We start from the raw sequence: 25,127 nt of genomic DNA, 5'->3' as shown, positions 1-25,127 counted from the left end.
GAGTAAGGGAAAAGGAGAAATAGTTTTCTCCCTCATAAGAGAAAGTTTATATGGCCCAAAAGATAAGATATTTACTCAAATCCCTGCCATGGGAAGACACAGTTGAGGAAGATAAAAGCCTGTCTCTGGCTGGTTCTTTTTAATAAACACAGCAGCTGTGTGCAGGGACACACAGGCTTGGACTATCAGACCTCCCCATGGTAAAGGGAGATTAGTGGGCAGGACATTAATCCTACTCCAAATGTACAACCTAACAAGTCACTAAGAGTGGGCTTAGAGTGTGACTATAATTAGCTAGCTGTTTGAGCTGTGTTACTATCATACAAGATTTAATTGTTTCACACTTGGTTTGTTTACTGCCCTGTCGTCTACTGAAGGAATGTTTCCTTAAAATTCCCATTGCATTCAGATTTTTTTAATGTAAAAACTGAAAGATTTTAATCAGCCTAATAACGTCCTCTTATGATAAATGATCTTCATAGGATTTTACTCCCACATCTTATTTTTTACCTGTGATACGCCTTTAAGTCTATACTGATCATTTACAGAGAGCAAGGAAACCTAATCACAGCAAATTCTGCAGATGCGTCACAGCTGTAGGTGGCAGGGTACGAGAGGCAAGTTTACAAGGGAGAGTGAGCATCTTAGTAGACCATGTTAGAAACACTGGACAACTCTCTTGATACATGGTCATTTGCACATAGTATCTTCTCCTTCCTGACTGCATCAGATTGTCTCATAAAATTTATCTATAAAGAAGACAGTCTGAAAGCTCTCTAGCAAATCTTATCTGAGCAGATCTTCCCTACTGCACTCTCTTCATGTCTCCTACTGCTCACTCAGTCTTTCTTGCATTTTAAACTTCTAATGACCCTCCCAATTCTACTATTTATAATTCTTTCATTCATACTTGTGTAAAGCCTCGGAAGTGCATTAATATACATTTCTGCAACAGTTAAATCAATTTTGGCCATTCATGTCAAAACAAAGTACTGGAAAGCATTATAATGTAAGTTTAAATAGATACAACTAATGACAAACAGAACAAGGGACACGCAGAGCCTGGAACATCTTCAGTATGCCACAAGGGGAACCACAAAGCTAGCAAGCAGCTCTCAGACACTGAGTGATTTTTAGTATCAGGGGGCTGATATGCACCGAAGCTGTGTATCTCTTTAAATTACAAGCATGCATTTCATGAATCAATTTAAAAACACTACACCATCAAAAATAGTGTTATCTTCTGTCTTTACACATGTACCTACCAAAGTTACTGAAGAGAATATTCATGCCGGACTCCAACATGCAAAATTAGCCTCCAAGTATGTACAAAATTTCCCTTACTATAGACAACATACAACTGCCTTTAGACAGTTGCGTGGGAACTACTTGCAAGTCTCTAATTTCTCTGGGACAGATAACTTAGTAATACCAGCAGGTTTTTACGTATGCATGCCTCACAATCCACACTGACAAAAGAGGAAGTCCAAAAAATGCACCTTCAAGCATGGAAGCAGCAGAAAGATTTCCCTGCCATATTTCAGCATGAGGAATTCTCTGTAGTCCAAAATGACAATCAAGGCTGCATTTTAGGGTGCCTTATATCTAGACTAAACTGAGACTTTTAAATTTCATTTCTCCCCTTTTCTTCTGAGAGCTCTCTAAACTGGCTTTTACACTGTCAATCTATTTTTTGCTCCACAGTAAAGGTGAGTGTGATATTCTTCCCTTGATTTGTTTCTTTGCTTTTGTATGTCCCCACTTCCGTCCCTCATACTGCCATTCATATTCTTCAGTCAAAATGTTACCCAACTTAAACATTTAGTGTTTTGTGGGTTAGCATCAAGTACGTGGCTTAGTGGTGTTGCTCTGGATAAACTAGAAAAAGGTAAAGAGAAACTAACATGCAACAATACAGATGGTTTTAAATGGTTAATGAGTTAGGAAAAAGGGCGAACAAAACACTTTCTTGAAGCTTTCAAGTTTGCCACTGGCACATGGGGTTGTCATAGAGAAACTTCATGGGCTGGATGTGTACTAGTACTGTTTCCATGCCACTAATTAGCTGATGCTTATTTTGCCCTTTTCCCCTCCTTTTCTGTTAGCTACTTGAGCACTATTTTCAGCTATCGGAAATGACACAAAATGTTAATGCTGAAGTTCTCCTTTTAGCTAAAGTTTGATGGAGAATAAAAGAGCAGACAAGACAGCTCAGAAACCCTCCAGGCATATGTAGCATCCCAAAAACATTTGGTTTCCATCTTCAGCTGCAAATTATAGACAAGACGGATGTGTTTTAAACAAAAAAAGGTCTGTTCGACTTCAGTCTTGCAGAAATGCTAATACTGAACCACTGTCAACTGTGTGAATCAAGAAGGGGACAGCCAGGAAACAGAATTTCCCTAAGAATACTGAGATCCTGGTAATTAATTCATAAAAAAAACGCTAGTGGTTGAGTAATTTTTTTTCCCTGTTTTAGTGTTTAGCAAAAATATTGAGTGTTGGATATTAGCCTGAACTCTTCGGAGACAAAGCACTATTTTACTATTCACCATACAGATGTCTAAAGGAAGAGACAGAATACAACTTAGGTGTCCTTTTCTCTTCTGACATAGTCATATTTCAAATTCAGACTGTTTTCCAAACAGACTGAAGTAATAATTTGTTACTGAGTATGAACAAACAAAGACTGCTGCTTCCCAGAATTACCAAAATTTTGTTTTCTTAGAAACAATGTTGTCCAGCATGCAACATGTTCATATTTTTCAAACAGCCCACAAAAACCCAGTCAGAATAAGAAATATAATTGCTTTGTTTACGGGAATGTAAAAATACTAGAAATGTATGCTCTCTTTGTTTTATTTTTTTAGGAATATGTGTCCCACACTTTACATAGGTACTTACTGACAATTTAGGAAAAAATCCTACATTCCCAGTGAAATCAGTCTTGTGATCTTCTAATGAGATCCTGAATCTCAGTAAAAGGATGTAGTAACAGTGAAACAGAGCAAAAGTGAAATTTTCAAGAGTCTAAACTGGCTTAAAGTATAAAACCAACTGAAATGAAATAGGACACCTTGTCATGTCACTACACTCCCTGACAGAGGCCTTCCCCAGCCTCCTTGTAGCCCCCTTTAGGTACTAGAAGGCTACTATAAGGTCTCCCTAGAACCTTTAACCCCAGCTTTCTCAGCTTTTCTTCACAGGAGAGGTGTTCCAGCCCTCTGAGCATCCTCATGGCCTTCCTCTGGCCCTGCTCCAGCAGGTCCCTGTCCTTGTGCTGGGGGCCCCAGAGCTGAATGCAGGGCTCCAGATGAGGTCTCAGAAGGGTGGAGTAGAGGGGGAAAATCACCTCCCTCCACCTGCTGGCTAGGTTTTGGAACTCTTTCATTCTCATAATTAACAGAGTATCTGAAAGATTAAATCTTGTTTTTAAATCTTTTAAGATTTAAATCTTTAAAGGTTGTGACAGGGCAACTATGTCATTGTTTTTTTTAGGGCTGGAAAGGATGAAGCAACAACTATTTACCAGCTTTACTCATACAGGATTTTAAACTTGGCAAGAGTTGAGGATTAGTCCCAAAACACCTGAAGGATTTTTGAGAAAAAGCATAACATGGAGTTTAACTAACCTCTTTCTACTGATATTAATTTAAAATAAAAACTTCTATGAATGAATTACCTGCTGCAAATTTATGAATTTATCTCCTGAAACTGCAGCAGCATAATTCTTTGATTAGCATTTGGAGAAGTGAGATATTGGAATGTCTTTATACAGTCTTCTGCCAGTGACTTACTATGAAACCTCAGGGTATCATTTAAGCTTTACTTCTGTCTGAGGTGTGTAGGCTTGGGATCTTGCTTTCATAGAAGTTAGGAAGTTACAATGGCGATATTGTAAGGAGCCTGAACAACAACATAAAACAAATTAAAAGTGTTTTCATCACTACAGACAACACTCATTCCATCAGAAGTTAGCTATCCAAAGGACAGAACCCTAATCTCCTTGAGGATGATTTGAGTCACTTTCTGAAGCTATTTATCTTTGTTGATTGTCAAGAAAGCCTTTGAATACTTCAGAAAACATGCCAGACTTACTGCATAGAGTTTAATTACTCTATACAAGTTATTAAGGGTCAGGCCATGACTACATTTAAGCGGCCGTTTTTTGCAGTACATTGACAAAATGAGTCATATTTGGCATGTGTAACTGCAACTGGCACGTAAGCTTGCTAAACGCGTCTGGTGTAATATCCAGTAATTAATGAGTTAATGTTCAATGCAATATTACAATATCAAACTAAAGCATTCTGGAGTATGTGTAATTATAACCTTGACAGAAGCAAAATAGTATCATGGCCTGCAACATTGCCAAAGCAAACGTTATCTAAAGGTCAGCTGGAAAGAATGTCAAATTCATTTAATTAGAACCACACCGTCAGTTCTTGCAAACTGGGGAATTAAGGTTGTTCCTCACTAAAGGAGAGGTAAGTTTGGTTCTTCAGGAGTTAAACAGCACCAAAAAAACACAATCATTTTTCTCTTGCCCTTTTAATCATCTCTCTATCTTCAAATTATTGTTGTGTTTGCTGAACAGGATGTGAGGTCCTAAATGAGTCATCTACTAAAGTAGGTGGCAAAAGTAACCCAAAGCTAGAGAGTTGTTCTATCTTAATGTCAATCTCTGTTTTGGCTTGGCACAAAAAAACAATACGTAAGACAGTGAGACACTGCTACAAAAACAATCTAGTCTGTTTTCTCTTTAACATCTCATAAATCACTACTTGCGCAGCATTAGCAGATAGGCTACCATCTCCTCCCATAGAATTTATTTCCCAATTATTATAATTTAATAGAAAAGTGCAACGGTTGTTAGTAAATCAGAAGAGTTCACAAAGTGCTCTGCAAGCTAATAGCAAAATAGAATGTTTTGATAAACACACCACCACCACCCCCTGTCATGTACACACTGCACTGCATGACCGAGATAACTCAAAACATTTTATGGACAGTTCTGTTCTGTTTGAATAAAGTAACTGATTGGAGACACATACCATTTCATCTTACTTCCTACAGTTCATCATAAAACAGCTCGGATTGGAAGGGACCTTAAAGATCACCCAGTTCCAACCCCCTGCCATGGGCAGGGATGCCACCCACTAGTTCAGGGCCTCATCTAACCTGGTTCTGAGCACCTCCAGGAATGGGGCATCCACAGCTTCTCTGGGCAACCTGCTCCAGTGTCTCACCACCCTCCTAACCTCTCATCTAAACCTCCCTTCTCCTAGTTTAAAACCATTCCCCCTCATTCTGTCATTATCTGACTGAGCAAAGAGTCACTCTCCATATTTTTAAAAGCCTCCTTTAGGTACTGAAAAGAACTTAAGTACAGTTCACCCACTCCCACATGATGGCAATGAAAAAAGGATGGCACTGGAACATCAAGCTGGAAATTCACGTTCAATTACTGTGTTGCATGTTTCCTGTGCAAGTGTTTCCCATTTTTATTCAGTAATTTCAACTATGGGTATACAAATTTCCTCTATTTTCTTTTTACATGTGTGTGGTCTGTCTGCAAGCTTATAAATCAAGTTTTTATATATATATATTTGTCATTCTGTCTTCCCATCCATATTTTTAAGAAAGGAAAACACATTTGGTAATAAAATGAATGTTCTGTGGTTCTTTATAAGAAACAGCCATTTGACATTAGCCCTAATGCCTTTATCTAACAAAAAAGCTATTGCACAAAAGAAATAGCTATAAAAATTAAGGTATAAACTCTCAGACAAACCTCTCCTGAGAAAGATCCCCCATCACCAACTCTAAGTGACCTCCACGTTTTCAATTGATTGTAAACTGGATTACTCATGTACAACAGTCTACTCGCCTGTTCCCCCCACACCCCACCCCTATTTTTAAACAATCAAGCTTTTCAAAAGTGAGTTAAGTTCTAATGCTCATCATAATACAAACCAGATTGCTCAGCATCTGACAGGGACCTATGCCGTATCCACTCAGGAACCGGGCCAATATAATACATGTATGAATAATCTTAGACAAAGTAGTCTAGTATTATACCATCCAAATAAATAGTTACTCAATTCACCTGGGGTACTTGGCTACTGCAACAGTTAATTACACAAGAGCAGCCATAAGCAGTGCTATAGAGTGTCTAAGCTATTACTGCACTTAGTCACCAGCAAGCAGGAACAAGAGCGCTTACACTGCACTACACAGACACCATCCACTCTGGATAATGTCGTACAGCATTTTAAAAGAATAAATCTGTTGAGAGTATTGTGTATGTTTTTTTTTTTTTTTTTTTCTGATTTATATTTATCATCATCTAGTACTTTGGATTTGTAATATTTTATGACAATGTCACTACATTTTGTTGGAAGAAGCAAGGAGGCACATGACGGAGAAGAAAACAATTTTGTACAGATTTTACCTACCCTTACCTTTTTCCGATTAGCTGGTGACAAGCTTCTGTAGAGCTTCTTGCCTTGCTTGCCAGCATTCCAAATGGTGAAAGATGTCCAGGAGCTCAGGACTCTGTCTTCAAGAAACCTGACTCGGTGATTCCAGATGGTTTCCCTAAAGAATTAGAAAAAGGGTTGGGTTAGACTCTTTAAAACTCTTCCCGTATACACACATACATACTCACACACACACAAACTTGACCAAAACGATTCACATGACACAAAAATAATACCAAAAACATTATACTAGCACTTTCCCAGGGAAACTTCTAACTGTTGTCAGAAAAAAATAAATTCAGTGCAAGTTCTTAAACAAAAATCATCACGATAGATCTGAAGTCATAGCTAAACCACTGTTATTTTCAAGAATCTTAATAGAAAATTACAAGATGAAAAACTGTGGCTATGGTAATCAAATTTAATACCAACAATTTCGACTGCCCATCAATACAGTGTTTGCCCATAACCCATCAGCGCATGAACTTCTCTATAACTTGCAGTGCATACAGGGCAAGCCACCTCCTAAACCCAAGATGAACTCTTCATGTTCCACCTGCCCATACATTCATTCTCATTTGTTGCTGCAAAGTTCAAATCTCACAAAGTCAGTACTCCAGTACCCAAATATACATCCCAATACTTCAAGGAAAGTCCATTTACATTGTGGCATTCAGGTCAAGTCTCCAAAAAGTCAGTTTTTCAAAGCCCAGGCAGACACTGGAACAACAACAAATAATTACGGAACTGCAAAGTCGCTCACAGCACTGAAACTATCAGCTGTAACACACAGTTCAACACTTGTGTGTGCACACACTAGACCAAATAAGAGTGATTTCATTTTGAAATCTCCGAAGTATTATTCAGCACCGATATGAATAACTGACTCTTCTGGAGATCACCTTTATAAGAAACAAAAAGCAGTGGATTTTTTTTTTTTAATTTCTTCTTTAAAGTGCTATGTCTCATGAAATGCCTTAAAATATGCTTTAGAAAAGAGCAAGCTGGCACACATCTGTGTCCAATTACACCGTTACATCTTCATATTTGTAATAAGTTCCACAATATAACTTAAGCCAAGTGGCTGAGGTAAACAACAGTGAGACTAATGCCAACTGATGAACCACATGGCATTGCAACCAGTAACAAGGGAACACGTAACATCCTTAAATAAAAGACTGGCTGGGATCTTTAACAGGTTCAAGATACATTCTCGACAAGAGAAGACAACTTGAAGGGAAGCATTTCATCCCAACTAATTGAATTGAGACAGTTTGACAACTAACTTCTTTTTTTTCTTTCGTGTACACGTCCTGTCGCTTTCAAACCTGTCTATATTTAAAAACATATCCCCACCATATAACGTAATATTTAAGGCTACAAAATTTACATTTGTTTAAAGAAAGCCACCTGCTGTTAAGAACTTCTGTTTAATGTTCAGGGTTCACAAAATATTCATTAACTAAGAACTTATCTGATATTTAATAAACAGCACTCTAGATACATTGATTTCCTTTATGGCTTGACAGATAAATCTCTCTAATCTACATCTCTTGAACAAGACATATTGAGTTGAAAATTTCTTCTGTACAACATTCTGAAAGCCATCTTAATCTCCTGTCCCTTCTGAAAACATTTCTTCAGATAGGTTTTTCCACTTACTTTATCAAGGCAGAACACAGTACACTTTATAACAATTGTTAAGAGTTGTTCTACAAATTGTAATGCATCCTGTGGAAGATGTACACGGTTTAAAAAAATCAATCCTGCTAGATTATGCTTTTTATGAATGGTTTTTCTTTGAGATTAATTAAAGCATTAAGAGAAAAATGCTAGCAATTTTCCTGTGAGACCCCTGCCTATGGTTTTATTTGCCTTGGGATGCAAATATTTTTCCTACCAATATACCTTCTTCAAAATTTAACTTTGAGCCCCACAGTCTTCCAACAATATTAAGTTTGTATAGAATTTACACATCAAAATTCTCCACAAATATGTTATTTTGTCTGCTTTAAATAGGGCTTCTGATTCGTGGGTCAGCACAGGTTATCACAGGGCACCTACAGTAAACTGTAACCCCAGCTGTCTGCCTGACTAGGGGTATCTCTGTTCTCCACAAGCACCTCATCACATGCAAAACCAAACTCCGCTCAGATTTCCTTGCTACTAAGGATTTAAACTGTCCAAGTGGGCAAGGAGTGTGGAAGAGGAGCTTCACAGCTCTGCAGTCATTCTTACCAGTGGATCAGACTGCTCCCTTAGCTGCAGTCCTGATTATCCTTAATCCTGTGTGCATTACACTCATTTTGGTTCTCTTACAAACCTGTGCATACATTGGTATGATCACTAGAGATGTATGATGATCTGGCATTATAGTAACGTCTGACTTTTATGAAACATTTTCAATTTTATTCCTTTTTGTAATGGATTATCAAATTCCCAAAAGCCTGTAATAGATATGAATTTATTGTTCCAAATCATTCCTATGAAGTATACATCTGAGGTATAAAATTTGAGGTTATTGAGGTTACTAGGTAGCCTAATTTGTTCCCAGAAGTTGGTTGGCAAACTCTTCTAATATTTTAACAACAGGTATTTTGTGTTTTCATTTGTGTCATTCCTGCACAGCCTGAGTTATGGTTTGAAAAACATCAAACCCCCGTAACACTGAGACATACAGACTCTTTCTGGGATTCTGAGTTAGCTCCGGAGAGCCTACTTCACCTCAGCATGAGATTTTTGAGCACAGCCAAATCCTTACATGGCTGCTTAGCACTTAATCACTAGTTGTGGTGTGATAACTTGGAAAGAACATCACACACAAATAGATGAACCCAAGAAGAATTAGCTACTCCATATAAATTTTCCACACTGTTTTGAAGACTATGGCTGTGCATGAGCACTTCCACTAATGGAACAAAAAAAAAAAATAATGTGTTTGATTGCAAATCTCTTCTAATGCAACCACAAGCTGCATTCCTGCTGCAAAACTTTAGCTGCTGCTGGCATCCTCTGACACTTGCCTTTTTCCATGTTCATTAGAGCACACTATATTCCCAGAAGGAAAATTCAAGGAAAGAAATATGAAGGTCAAGTTATTTTTCCACGATCACATTACTGAAAATTCTAGAGCTTCTGCTAGCTTCTAAAAAGATTATTGCTTACGTGGAAATGTTTTAATACTGAAACGTGCCTTCAGAAGAAGAGCACTATTATATTCAAGAGCACTATTATATTCAGAATCCGTCCTGTCGACTTGAGTGACAGTCAAGTTTCTTTCCCTCCTGAGCTTAGCAAAGTCAAGAAAGTTGAGGAAAAAATAGGCCACCTTACAAGGCATAAAAAGGACTATCAAGTAACTTTCAGTTGTGGGCTGCCAAACCTTCTAAAGACAGGCTAGCTGCAGAGAAGCTAGACAGGGCAACAGAGAGCTCAGACAGCCACCAGCAACAGAGCAAGGTCAGGAAGAACCCAGCAAGACTCAACCTACATTGTGTGGCTACAAGCTAGGAAAAATAAATGAAATTAGGTCAATTAAAATATTGAATTAAATAGTTGTTACCGCCCGAGAGACGACTAATGACTGCATTGACTGCATTTTCAAAGGCTCTACAGTCTGCAAGGTTGCTGCGAAGAAGCCTACAGTCAGATGTTTCTGTGCACTGACCCTCACCAACCTATCGCATTCCAGCTGAAAAGCAAGAACATTCATGATGAAAATACACCAAGGTATTTTTTAAAATATCAAAAACTGGACAAACTTATTTTTAGGGTTTAAAGATCTCACGGATTAGAAATAAGTCATTCTCTGATGTGATACTCACACATCAACTATTTTACTATCTTGGAAGCAAAATAGAATATATACAACTGAATAAAATAATAAAAAAAAATATAAAGCAACCTATATATTAAATACCAGTTTAGTTTAATATACAGAAAACTGTATTGTACCCTTTAGTTTTCAACGCAGAAACAGCAGAGTTCCCCAAAAAAGTCTCCAGAACAGGGAACCTGAGATCCAAAGCAATCTGTATCCAGGCACACAGAAAATATTACTGTTTCTCATGCAGATGTCCCAGCACATTCAGAATTGGTTGCTTCCAGACAATGAATTTGCTTTCTATGTGATGGGTGCCTCTATTCCAGAGGTTCCTACAGAGGTAAAATGCAAGCAGTCCACATCTCGCTGTTGGTGAGCACCTACACATTTCAGCCTGAAGCCGACTTGCTGACCCCATCGTATATATGAATGTTACACTGAGTTATTGCAAGTGTGGGGTGTAAAAAAACAAAGAAAATGTACTTGGAAATAAAAAGGTATGAAACTCATTAAACTCAAAATAAACTGGATCTCCATTTGAATACAAGAATATTGTTAGACAGCTCCATTTAATTGCAAAAAAACGGATTTCTTACATGAGTATTTTGGGTTGTGTAAATGAAGCCAATATATACAGCAATTGTGAACTTTTCTAGCGCCATTTATGAGACATTCTTCTGAAGATGCATCATTGAAGAATGGCTACTATAATCCTAAACAGAAAATGCTCACCAAAAAAAAAAAAAAAAAAAAAAAAAATCTCATCCCCATATTCTCTGTGCCCTTTTAATGAAAATGTTAAGGTATATCAAATGCTTTGTGGTCTTGAGTTACAACCTTGAAATTCTTTAAAACAGTGCAAGCCCAGATGGTCACACAGATACGGAATTGAGGCATTTGTATTTGAGCTTTAATTGCAGTGACAACTACAGACTTAATCTTTGTGAAAACTTGCTCTGCCTGAACAGTATAGCTCACATGTTGAAGCAAAAGGTAACTTACAGAGTGTCAAAAGAGAGAGTTTCAGTTATCCCCTTTAGGTTTCTGGTTTACCCAGTTTGCCATATTTTTGGATGCTTCCAGAACAGATAACTGGGATTCCTGCCTCAAGGGGTAAGGGAATGCCATTTTCCCATCATTTCAGAGGCAGTGCAGGTGCAGCAGACAGGAACTGTAGCAACGTGCAAAGGATGATTAAAGAAAATGCCTCAAACAATCTAGAAGTTGTACAAACCACTTCTCAGAGATGATTCTCACAGCTTTCAGATTTTGCATTATTACATATTCATAGCCAACAGCAAAAACTAGAACGTATTATTATTCTGCACCATCCCAAAACAAGGCTGCTTTTTCCTACCATGTCAGAAAGCATTAAAGGTAATACTTTGCCTTTAGTATCATTTCCTAGCCAGTATTCAGTTAACTATGATTTTCCTCAGCCAGAAGGTGTGACACAAACTTTTCTGATTACAGAAGTGGGTACCCATATCCTAATACTCTTCCTTGACCCAAATGCTTGAAGTATTTAATTACTTAATTAATTTATTTAATTAATTAATTTTTTATTTATTTATTTTTTTCCTTCACAAAAGAAAGGTTAGAAGTATACATTTTTTAAATTTGGAAAGCCATTCTTGAGTCTTCACATTTGGCATGGCCCCTCAACTCTCCTCAGTTATGCAGTCTGGAAGGAAGAAGAGGAGCCAAAATTCTGCAGGAGCAAACTGCGGGTATTCATGCCATGGGTGAGAATGACTACGAAGTATGCTCCTCAGTCCCAAGCAGTTATTACCATACCATCCACCCAAGTAATGTAACAATGGAGCTCTGTTAAAATGTGTGCTGACCTACTGACTGAATACAGGAGTCAAGAAACATCTGCTCTATTCCTATTTTGAAATGAAAGATAATGTGACAATAAAAGCTATATGATTTAATGTCTGAGCTCTGTTAAACCTCGCCATAATGCTCGACTCCCTCTCCCTCCTTCCCCCCAGTGAGGTTACATAAGTGAATCAGCAGAACAAAGACAGATGTACAAGTACTTGTGAAATATAAAATACAAACCCAATATCCTAAGCAGTACTGAAATTTTAGGCATTGATTATCATCCACGGTGATACTATAAATCAGACTTTTACTACATACATTGCTCCCACATGCTACTCAGGTAATGTTAGATAGGAAGAACTATTCAAGTGACCAGCCTCTTCCAACACTTTCCTATTCATGGCGGGATAATATGGTTTTATACTATAGGTGAATCTCACCTGATAGATAATCCAGAGGTGGAAGAACAAAGAACTTTCCAATCACAGGGAGAGCTGAAAGAACAGATTCTTTATAGCTAGCTTTTTTCAGCTAGCTTCGCATGCGAAATTCACGGTTCTTATAATCCACAAGAAATTCAGAAATGAATCTCATTTGAACCTTGACCATACTGACGAATAAACTGATTTTTTTTTGTCGTTGTTCTGTTGAACTTCATGTGAACTTATTAATTGCTGGACTATATCGTCCCACTGAGTTATTACATTTACACTGTTAATAGGTTCTATTAATGTCTGAGTTCATCTTCAGGTCGTGGGTCATTAACTGAGGCATGGTTTGCATTGTGGCCTATTTTTCATGAAAGGCTTATTAAGAAAGACGGAGACTATCAATGTTAATGCCATTTGCTTTTCAAGAATCTAATGAGGTCATTAGTTTCTATGTTTAATTGAAGTGCCAAATGCAGACATAGATGATAAAAATGCAGTTGACCTCATCTTTACTGCAGTTGTACAGGAATATGTTATGCTATTCCTCACTCCTGCCTATTTTGGGATGCATATGTTTTTGCAGGAAATGAAGCAGGCATTCCTATGCTCATCGGTGATACAAGACCCATGCCTCCGAGTACCTCTAAAACAACCAAATGTGTGTCTCATACTAAATGCCTGTTCTCTTTCGCTTAAATGACACTGGAAGCTTCTTGTGCCTGAAACCAGATGGTTTTAATAGATTACGTAATTTGGGGTATTTCTGCAGAACGAGCTTTTACAATATTATACTCATTCTGAATACACAGCATATGAAATTACTGTAAATCATTTAAGCATGCTTCATAGTTTCTGCACAAAAGAGAATCTCTTCAATCTCAGTGGGAATGTACAAACCTTATTTTCTGCATATATTTAATTTCTGTTGACCAAGTTTGTAAATTGCTACAAAGATTGCTACCTGCCCCAACTGTACGTCTTCATGAGAAACACCACCTAAAGACAAGTACAGTATTTTATTGCTCCTCTTCCACCACACTGATTTTTATCTTGCAGTGAGGTGCATTGCCTTATATACAGTTTTCTCCCTTTTTACAAGATAAAAATTATGAATTTTTTTATGTTTTTATTATACAACAAACTCTCTTAGTACGGTACTTCTCGCTATTAACAGCATCTCTGATATTCTATCAGATCGGTGTAATGCAGCAATGTAGCACAAAGTACACACACCCCTAGGATATGAGCCACAATGTGAAATAAACTGATTTAGATCCAAGAGATACAATATGTGGGATTTTTTGTTGTAATTCCTGGCTGAAGTTTCTCAAAAGCTGTATGGCTCTTCACATTTAGTAAGCATCCATCATAGACTTTAGACAAAATTGCAATGAGAAAGTTTATATTTCTGTATGTACTTAATGAAATCTAAATATAGACTGTACTTCATTCAGATTCTGTCACACACCCACAACATTTAATATTTCAGTCTGATGCCTCCAGGGTAAGGGAGAATGCAAATAAGTTTTTGTTTCCTGCTTCACAGATACTTTCACCTCTAGATATTTGTTCCAGAAGGACACTAATCATAGAAAATGACCTAAAAATCATTAGTGTTTACAATTATGCTGACTAAATAAAGAAATTTTGCTTGCCAAATAGTTTGATATACGCTTTAGCAAGTCTGAAAACGCAGGATCAGGCATTTGTCCCTTGAACAGTAATGAAAGACACTTGTATAAACTGAAATCAGTCCACAATAGGCTGCAAGTGACTGCAGCCTTTGCTGAAAGACTGAATTATGCACGTTTTTATAAACAAGTCCTATTAACCACCTCCAAACTATTTAATTTTTTTTTTTAAGACCGAAACTAGACATAAACTGTTATAAGTATCAGCTTTCCCATACGCATCATTTTGCTGTCAGATAAGATATTAATCTGGTTCTTGGTTTACTACTCCCAAATAATCCAGGTCTAGTCTAACTCTGAAAATGCAAAGGCAACAGGCCAATGACAAAGGGCAAAATGTCACAGAAAACTTCTCAAAGAAAACACAGAAAAATACTTAAAAAAAAAAAAAAAAGACTTTAGAAAAGGTAGAACATGCATTAAATAAGTTGAGGTGAAAAAAAGGCAGATTAGGAAAGCCCCAATTTAAATGATAAACTTTTGTGTTGAGTCCCACAACAACAATGCACACTGAAGTCTTCATGAAGTCTTCAGACACAAACACTGGCCAGCCCTTTACAACTGAGGCAATAAACAGGGGAATGTGCCAATAAGGAGAGATATTACACAACTTCATATTTGAAAGTTCACACAAAATATTATGAACGATATGACCAAGAAAAAGCCAACAGGAAGAATGGCTCGCCTCACTTCTTAGAATGAGACAAGAAAGGCGCCAATTTGGACCTGCAAGCTGCACATCTGAAACAGTTTACAGTATTTCCACATTCTCACAGTGTGTTGTAATTCAGGGTGCTTGTGCCACACAAACTTGTAGAACTGAATAAGCAACAGCTTGCAGTAAATTCAGACCAAACTCATTTCCAAGAATAAGATGTTTTCCCACAGACACAAGCAACAGTCTTCCAAGAGCCCTAGCATCCCATGATGCATGGCTGAAGAGTTTGTAACCAACTGCCAGAACGATCACACACAAAAAGAAACAAAAAATGACCCAATTTATATTTAAATACTAATAAAAAGGAAAACAACATATCTCACCTTCGTTTACAAAATTCAAAAAGTGTCTTCTATTTGCTTGGAATGACTGTTTCAGAGCTGAATGATTTTTACACATATGTACATACAAAGATCTACAGTGACACTGACCATGATATGATACATACACTACTGTACCAAAGTATTTACAATAATACAATAGAGTGATATGTAACTAAAACACATACAAAAATATGTTTAATTTTACTAGACAAAGCCACACACAGCACTGGCTGAAGAGTGTGTCTATGTCATTGATTGGTAAGAAAACAGTTTACTTAATTACTGCTGTGTTTTTGTTGTGGGACCCCCAAAGGGTAGTAAAACTCACAGAACCTTTTATTAATGTCAATATATAAGAGAAGGAAATATTTAGTTTTGTTTTTGTTATAACTTTGGCTCAGCTTGCAGTACTTCTGCTCAGGAAGAGCACCTTTGATAGATAAATCAAGCATGTAGAAGAATCAGCATCAACAGTTTAACATCATCAAAGGTACAACAGCAGTGTAAAAGCAGCAGACAGCAGCTTACAAGGAAGCATCTGAGATAATTACTCCTACACATCCTCAGAGGTATTTCTCAAACATCATTACCTGATTTAGATGCTTTAGACTTTATAAAATATGAAGGTAATATATGTAACTGCTGCAGATTACCAGATGAAAGGTTTAGTTTTTATTATATTTTGTACAGAAGGTTTCTGTTGGTATTACAATAGGTTCTGGTTACTTCTTAAAACTAACAGTTCTTTTTGAAATCAAGATTTAAAATAAATTTTTCTTAGATAATGATTCATATGGCAAAAAAAAATATGAGAAGCAAAACCTCGGATATTAAAAAAATAGTAAAATTTTTACCATGAAGGGACCATTCACCATTGAAATAATTGGAGGTGTTATTCAGGCAGCTTACAAGATCTCATGTGATCAGTTACAGTCTCAGATGAAGGGATGGTAATTGGAAGCTGAGGAAATACTACTGTTGTAATGCAGTCCCCAAAACCCTTGATTGCTCTTACAGTACCTATTGTGAAATTATTTCAAGAACAGCTGCAAAGGCTGAACAATTTCCTGGAATATTTTTCCAATGTTAAAACACCCTCACCCTCCACACTAAATCTTTCACGTAGGTACACCAAGTGTTGGGCACCAGTATGGGAATCAGAGATTGCAGTTCATAATTTCAATGCCAGCATTACAGTACGTTCCTCAAAAACAGGTTATGGCAACAAAACAAAAAAAAAAGAAAACTAACCTTCCATCAACACAGAAAGGATACTAGCAGCATATTGTTATAATTGCTGCTTTAAAAAAAAAAAAAACAACAACAACAACAAAAGACAACAACACAACAATAAACCATTAGAGATTACACATCAATCATCCAAAATCATCCAAGATGAAGCTAATTTTTATACTCTACAAAAAAAATAAAAAGTCAACTTACTCTAGGACAGAATGAGTTGCAGCCTGTGGATGGTATCGGTACAGCAGAAGGCAATGGTTTACTCGAACAACTTCACCACCCTTTTGGATGTGTTTGTAAAAAAATAACAAATCTTCTGGAACACCCTGGAAGAGAAGCAGTTATTTCAAACCAAGAAGTGACCAGTATTCATACTTATATCTGGGTATATATTTCTGCCAAATGAATGTTTAACAACATTTTATTCAAATTCTTTCTGTGCATCTCCATGAACTTACCTGAACATCTGTAGGAAAGATAAAACTATTAAAAAGGCAAGCAGTGTTGTTTGAAAATGAACTGCAGCTGACCACAAGGACATAGGTGGAAATATAAACATCATCAACACCATCTCCTTTTGAGAGGGAAAAGCTTGATACATGTCAGTCCCGTAAAGAGAGAAATGCACCTGCTTACAGTTCACAAAGCCTGAAGTGCCAAGTAACCAAGTAATTTACTGAAAGGGATCAGTGACTTCAGAGAGTGGAGTTTTTGTTTTCATAGAACTGGTGTTCTTTCTTTGGTTGCCGTACAAATATATATTCTGGTCTCTACTTAGGAAAGGTGAGTCAGGCCCCATTGTGACAGACATGAACTTCCATTGTAAAAAAAAAAGTTGGAATAAGGCAACATCCAAAAAAGTAACATTTTCTTCCAACATGTTCCCATGCTATAGTCTTCCTAAAGGAATTACAAGCTATAGTGCTGAAACACTACACAGGAAAAAAAAATATCTTCTAGAACTATGGATCTATCAACCTCCAGAAAATACTAGAAATATCGTGATTATATGCAACATCTCCCACCTTAAATCAGAAGATCTTCATGTCAGAGGCAGTGTGTCAGAAAGGCAATCATACGGCACACAGTATTCAGTTACGTTACGCATACCAAAGCATAAAACCACCTTTAAAGCTTCAGCCCTGCTCTGAAAGTGTAGAGGTAGCATCTATTTACATTGTGCAATGGTGCAACTTCTTGAAAAAAATGAAATATGGCTAGAACATCAATTTTTCTGTTTATATACAGATTTTTCTTTCATCTAACCTAGTGTTTAAAGGGTCACAAGGCTTTATCAAAATAAAAAAAGAACAACTGTGCCAACTAAGCGTAGAATCAATAAAAAGCTGAAAGATGATATGACAAAGTTATAACTAAATGTACACATGAGGAGGAAAAATAAATGAAAGATAGAGAAATACATTTGTTCCTTATTCTTACTTGTATTCACATGCGTGAGTAAGGGGGGCATAAACTTCAACTGTAGATATTCTATTTCAATAGAAAAAAAATAAAATCCCAAGTTTTTTTAAAAAAAGAGTTGAATATTTTTCCCCCATTACCACATCTTCTGAGTTTCTTCCATAATTAAGAAAAGGAGATTCTCTAAATTAGAGTTCTGGACACAAAATCCCCCTGTGGTTTCTTCTGGCCGTCTAGTTACAACAGCAGTAGGGTTCAGTGTCTGCTTTTCATACCCACCACGCTGAGTGCTCATGTCTGACAAGGTCTGGACTGAGCAGTAATGGGGGGAGGAGAGGAATGAGACAAAAAAGCTTTGAACCCTGGAAAACAAATCCAAAATACTCAGCTGAACATATGTATCTTGGGAGAAATCAGAAGGCAATCAAGCTCTGTACTTCACAGCTCCAGCCATCACTACATAACAGATTGATTTAAGGCGCTGGACTGGACCACACTCCCTGATTCAGAAACGCAATGGATTCTGATCGGCTTGCTTGGTAAGGGCAGCTGACCTGCAAGTTCATCTTCGTAAATACTTGTCTGTCTTCTACCTTGACTTCAGATACAGAAGAAAGCTTTTAGAGAACTTTGTGCAATTAATACTTTACATGAACCTACAGTGAAAGTCCCAAAAGAAACCTGGGGGAGGTTGGAGGAATGGACAGCAACCACAGGCATCAGTACAGAAGAAAAACGCAAACTCAGATTCTTTGCATTTATCTCATAGCCCTTTCTATCTTTTTTCTTATTCTGAACTTTCAAGGAATTCTTGAGAGTTAGCAGCAAAATTTTAAACCTTCTCTAAACCTTTTTCCAGCCATAAAACAGACTGTGCCAGGCAGGGCACAAATGCTGCAGCACATACCAGTTTGATGCAGCAGTCATATTTTGATTCGGAGATTTCATTACATCACATTCATCACTGCAACTCTTTTTCTTTTGGATATGCATTTACATCATTCAACTTAACCACTAATATTTTAAAAAACGAGAGTTATTGCTGAAGTAAAAGGATCTTTCAAAATGCTGTTTGGTTCTGGAGTGCTCTTTTGCTTTAGCTAGCAGAAATACTTTGAAATAAAGTACACTCACCCCTAGGAATGAGCAGGTGCCTTGTATTGCTCAGCAGTGGCCTCTCACATTACAAAGGAGAAGCACTGACATACATTTTTCAGGGGAGGAAAGATGTTGACTGTGTTATAGATCCTGCAGGGATGGGACTTCCTATGGCTCTTGAGTGTGTAAGTTTGGTGCAATACAAGAGTTTCTTCCCAACTGAGACACATTATTGGATCCAGATGGCATTTTAAACACCAGGAATCTTTGTCAAACAATGCAACTTTCAAAGAAAAGGCTGCTTAGTTCTTAAAGGGATATTTTAGTATATTTTTGGAAAATGAATACCCATAGCTAAAAGTATCAATTAACAATCTAGCATTTCAGCAATAGGCTACCACATAAATAGCTTTCAGCATTAATAAATATAATTGAATTGCACAGTTTACATGTTACTGAACTACAAATGGGATTTTCCACATTATAGGCAAAACCCAACCCTTTATGTCCTGCTGCACGAAGGGAAAAACTTATCGGCCTGCTTCACTCAAGCTTGTGCTGATCAGCTGCTGATTACAGCTCCTAGGGAAAAATGCAGCTTGCACCTGCTCAGTTCTAAGCAGTGTGCACCAGCCACATTCAGATAAATAGATTGCTTTAACATGTTGCTATTAAAGAGGTGAAGTTTTTGTGTTTACACAGTTTTTTGGACAGGTATCACTTGACTGTGTTAACACTTGTCTGTATGGATGAGGGGACTGATACTGTACACACAGTGGGATATCAGGCAGACCTTAAGTTGAACTGAAGTAATTCCTTGCTCAGGGACCAAACTAATCATTCCATGATTCTTCTTTTCTTATCTCCTCACAGCTCTTCATTCCGTACTCCTTGCAGATCCCTGCGCATGACACTGAATTCCAGCTGTAGTGTCCTCAACAATGCACTCGGCAAGGAGCTGCAAGCCAGCTACCACTACAACAAGCAATTCTAGCTACAAATTTTGCGGCTCCACGTCAGTGGTTGGTATCTTATGCCCAACCTACACGGTTCCTAAAACGAGAACAAGAATCTGGAGGATGAGGACACTGATCAACAATTTCTGGGGGGCTTTTAATGAAAAAGTTGCCCTCTGTGCAATGCTGTTCCTCAGCTCCTGTAACTGAGCTGCTGAGTAAAAACCAAACTACTTATTCTTTCAAAGTACTTAAGCCAACAGCTGTCCAAGAGTATTTCCTCAAAGTCTTGAGCTAAGTCTTGGATTTACAGAACTAACGCATGCAGAAGGGTCGGTAGCACGAAGGTGAACACAAAACACACCCTCTTTTAAACGAAGGATTTTTCCTTAGAAACAAATGCTGTTCTGCCAGGCACTAAAATCTCTTGCTCAGCTTCAGCTGGTGTTCAAAGTGCAGTGCACACAGGAAGAGCTATTAAGAACTAAATAAGAAATTGCAGTTCTTCTCTAATTTAAGTTGAAAAATTAAATGACTTCACAACTAAAGCCATTTATCAATAATTATCTATCTTTCAGTATTTTCAGGAACTTCTCATTGAAATTACTAATTTCAAAGAGAAATCCTAATTAATAAAAATATTCCTTACTTTCACTTCCTTCAGGATAGTCACCAAAAGTGTGAAAGCAGACTAACCACAAGCTAACTCCATATTAAATTGCTGTTAATAGCTTCTCTTCAGGATTATCCAAGATATATTTAAGTCTCTCTGCAAATCTGTCATACCCTCTTTTGGTTCCCATCCAAACATGGTTTTAAATCATTTTGCCTTAGTTATAAGACCTGAAGCCTGTAATAATGTTAAATTTGCTTCATTGTTTGGAAAATAATACGTTAGAGGAAACTAAAAAAAATTCTTTCATCCAATTGTATTGGCACAGAGAAGAGAAGTTCAATTAACAAAGGTGATAGGGATGTCAAATGGAAAGGACGTGGTAAATTCTAAATCGTATTTAATAATAGGCTAGCACAAATGTCATTAGGCATGGAGTATGGGTTAATTTTCAAACAGCTTATAAAGCATAATTTATCATTGGCTCCATCACTTTCATTTGTTTTTAGATCAAATACTGATCTCTGTTCAGCCTTAACTATACCAAGCCAAAAACATTAGTGCCTGTGCTTTATCCAGATTTTTTTTTCTCCAGAGCATTTTGATAGGTTATTTGACAGACTGACTGTATTTTAATTCATGTTCTGAAAAAACAAATTCCTACTTAGCCTTTTACCTTTCATGCCTTATTGTAACTGCCTGCTTTTCTGGAGGGAATATTGGAGTGCTCTGGCAGAGAAAAATGGAAAAATATATTAGTTACTTCCTTACAAACTGCAAAGTTACCTTAGAGCTTTGCAGCATGTGCTACAACCTCCTTTGCACCAAAGCATACTTTGACACCTCCTCAATTCCTGGTTTTTGTGACCTTTTATCAAAACAGAGCTTCTGAGACTTTGTTCTGAACCACAGTTGCATTCAGAAAGGCCACTGGCTTATAACACGCTACTCCTTCTGGGGCTCATTAAGAATAATTTCCCCCTGTTTACACGTTAAGATTAGTTTAGAACTTTAAGTCAAACAGTCTATTTTTACTTCTCATACACTTAAAAAGGAAGGTTAAATGCAGAGGTGACAGGCTGCAGTTCAAAGAGAAGCATTTCTATGTTGAAATTTGAGACCAATTAAAACTCTAGAGAAAGAAACAAGCATGGCAAGGTATTGTCAGGATGTCAAGAACAATACTCCTTGAATATAGCCAAGACTACACAATTTGCCATGTTTGCATGCAGAGGAGCCTACAGGTAAGCAACGCTCAATTACATTGTTATTATTGTACCCTAGATTTCTTAGTGCATTTACCTGAAACAACAAACCATTTTTTTTATTTTTTTTTTTTAGCGTAGTGCCATTACTGACAAACAACTAGAACAGAAGAATGACTTGCCAAGAGACAAATAACTTGCCTTCCCAGTGATCTTCACCTGGCCATTAATAACAATCAAAATCTGAACTTCCCTCTGAATAATACATTTTGGTAGAAGCACAAAGGGCCAGGTAGCCACAACAACAAAATACTGATTTTACATGCAATGGAAGTGCAGTATCAAATATACATACCAGTAATTTCTCTTAGGAAGTAGCAGACAACATGTCTACCAATGTGAATGACCTTTTATGTTCCTTACTTTAACAGATAATATAGCTTTGAAATCTGCTGTTCATATTGTATAAGACCCTGTAGATTTGTTCTCAGCATAGCTTTTAGTCACAGTTTGACTTTTCACCCAGGGTGTTAGCTGTTAGAAGACACCAAAAAGTATACAGGCAAAAACAATCATGAGGCTGATGACACACCCTAATTTTCAAGTGTAATTTCTGATGGGTTTAGTAAAGTCCTGCAACTTCTTTCAATAAGTACATATTGTATTCCTTATTTTAATTGGTTGGGTAACATGAAGATTACTTCCCTTTATTTTCCTGAAAAAATAAGTCAGAAATATGGTTCACATAACTCTCCTCCTAGCAGCAGATATTACTTAAAAAGTTATTTTCTAGGCTTGTGGTCATTTCTATTATGTTACTTTAGTCTCAGCACACAATTAGAGTTTGCTATAAAATCAGATACCTCCAAGTAGTTCTTTAATTGTCATATCTCAGAGGTTGCATAAAAAAAATCTCAACAATTTTATTTAATTAGCAATTGGTGCATAAAGCAAACTTGTCAGGGTTATTAGTCACCATTTCTGAAAATACTGCTTGACGTTGTGCTTGGACATTGACACAGAGATTACACAAAAGGAATATATTCCCAACATCTGCAGACCTTGACCAGAAAGAATTTTATTTCTAAATACATTTTGTAAACATTTAGAAAAATTCTGTTTCGCATAAAGCCTGGATAGACAGAAAGATACATGCATACCTACCTCTAATAAAAGAAGATTACATCATAGCTTACTTATTTATATTCTATCAGTCCACCCATACTATTAACATAAACATCTAATCACCATTTCTTCCATGGAAGAACTATATTCCATTTGTACTAAGCACTGAAATATGAAGAACAGGTGTTTGGATTTAATTCCAAATGAGAAATGCAGCTTTTTGGCATGCAAACAGTTTAGCAAATTGAGAAGGCTGAAATGTGGACATTTGTTGGCCTGCTTCTGTGTTTATTTGCAGCAATATGACACTTAAGAGGTCATACTGTTAAATAGTAACTCAAAAATGGAGATGGAAGTGATCAAGTTAATATAATCAGATGATGGGTCAGGTCAGAACATACACACGCATGAATAAGACCGTTAAAAGTACTCATTACTGGTTCCTAACAGCACCACTTTATAACAAACTATTGATATATACAGAAAATCTTTGCCTGAAATTATTTTCAAATGGAGAAGTGTTAAACCAATACTAAATACTCGCAGTACTAAATGTTAAACAATTTAGAACCTGATTTTCCTCCAAACCTTCATATGACAAAGGTTTGACTTAACTTAATGGCCTGTTGCAACCCATGTTAGAAGGGTATTTTTGTTGAAGGTCCTCCATATTAGCCAGAGGCTGAATTTTGACATGTTGGACAGTTCATGATGGGGAAAACCAAAATTTTTAACTTATCACTGCTACTTTTTAAGACTTGAAGGACATATCTTACATGGCTGCTGAAAAATCATTGGGATTAAGATTGTTGACTAATTACATCTAAATAACTGGTGACATAGCTCCTACGTGATTATATATAAAGCAAAAACAATAAAGAAAGAAGCAGAAAAAAGAAACACACGCAAAAACCAGAACAAAGTAAAGAAAATCAAATGTAAAAACAAAGAGAACAGAACAATGGTCTATTCAATCTAACCTTGATCTTTATCATTAGGCTTGCTGTTGTCCTTATTGTGGTTTAGCTTTCTTTCTTTTTTGAGCTTGCTTACAATGCCCAAGAAGTTAAGTCAAACGTACTCTTCAGAGAATGAAAATACAATGATAAGGAATTATATTTTAAAAAAAACAAGAGCATGGGTCAGTAAATATAGGTTGTACTTGGAGGCAGGCACTGTTGCCAGTTCTGCCACTCACCCGTCACATAAGTAAGGGCAAATCTTTTCACCACTCTAAACACTTCTCTTCCGTCTGCCATATCTTTAAATTACATTTTTTTGGCAGACCAAAGGATAATATTTGTTAATACTCATACACACACATGTATATGTGTGTATATATTTATGTAGTATACATATATATAATATATAAACACACTGCATAGCACAGGAGAGCTCCATTTAGAGCCCTATAAAAAGAATAACAATGTTAAGTTGTGGTTTAAATAATAAAATACTAAATAGCTGTGCAGATTTCTTTATAGTACCAATAAATGAAGGCTTTCAAAAAAAAAAAATCAGAACCACCCGTTCTAGCCCTAAAACATCACTTAAACCAGTAGAACCAAAACCCCTAAGCTCCAAAACACACAGAATAGATCCAAATGGCTCTGAATTAGATTATCACTCACTTTTCCACCCTCATCAAATTTTCCCACGTGATAAAACCATTCTCGAGAACAGAACCAGGTTGGCATGATCACAGTAGGTCCATGGGAGGTAAACACCTAGAAAAAAGGTGAGAAAAGTCTTAATTAAAAGAATGTCAAAGTAGCACCCATTGGGGAACAACATAAAGCTTATGTATTCACATAAAATCTTAAAAATACTTATGCTCATACTTACTATTCAGCAATTTTTATCACTAATTCAAGTGCTTAGAATTAAGCATATGCTTCGTGCCTAAGATGTAGTGTAAACCACCATCTTTGAGCTGTCACAGCCAAATTAATCTAATTACTACTTCATATTTCTTAACCTTATATTCTATCATAAATTGCAACACATGCAGAGGACTATATTTCAAATTTTGAGAAATACACTGGAAATGACTGTTCTACTAAAAGTGCCACTGCTGATATTGAAGGGAATGAATTGAGAAGAATCTTGAAAAGTTGAAGTTCTTAAACTCTAGAATATTACATTGATTTCTCCATTTTGCATTCCTT

General features: G+C 36.8%; 1 protein-coding gene across 1 annotated transcript in view; it reads right to left on the bottom strand.

The window, feature by feature from the left end:
- B3GNTL1 (UDP-GlcNAc:betaGal beta-1,3-N-acetylglucosaminyltransferase like 1) overlaps window positions 1–25,127 on the bottom strand; it is a 123,951-nt gene that overhangs the window by 13,325 nt on the left and 85,499 nt on the right. Inside the window, exons 7-9 of the mRNA XM_084298332.1 lie at window positions 24,591–24,686; window positions 16,742–16,866; window positions 6,465–6,600 (exon numbers count right to left, since the gene is read on the bottom strand). Coding sequence (XP_084154458.1) covers window positions 6,465–6,600; window positions 16,742–16,866; window positions 24,591–24,686 — 357 coding nt within the window. The remainder of the gene's footprint in view (window positions 1–6,464; window positions 6,601–16,741; window positions 16,867–24,590; window positions 24,687–25,127) is intronic.

Source organism: Netta rufina, assembly GCF_964035555.1.
Source record: "Netta rufina genome assembly, chromosome: 19".
In the NCBI taxonomy this organism is placed as follows: Eukaryota; Metazoa; Chordata; class Aves; order Anseriformes; family Anatidae; genus Netta; species Netta rufina.
The sequence above is the reverse complement of the archived record's forward strand: the minus strand, read 5'-3'. Positions and strand labels throughout refer to the sequence as shown.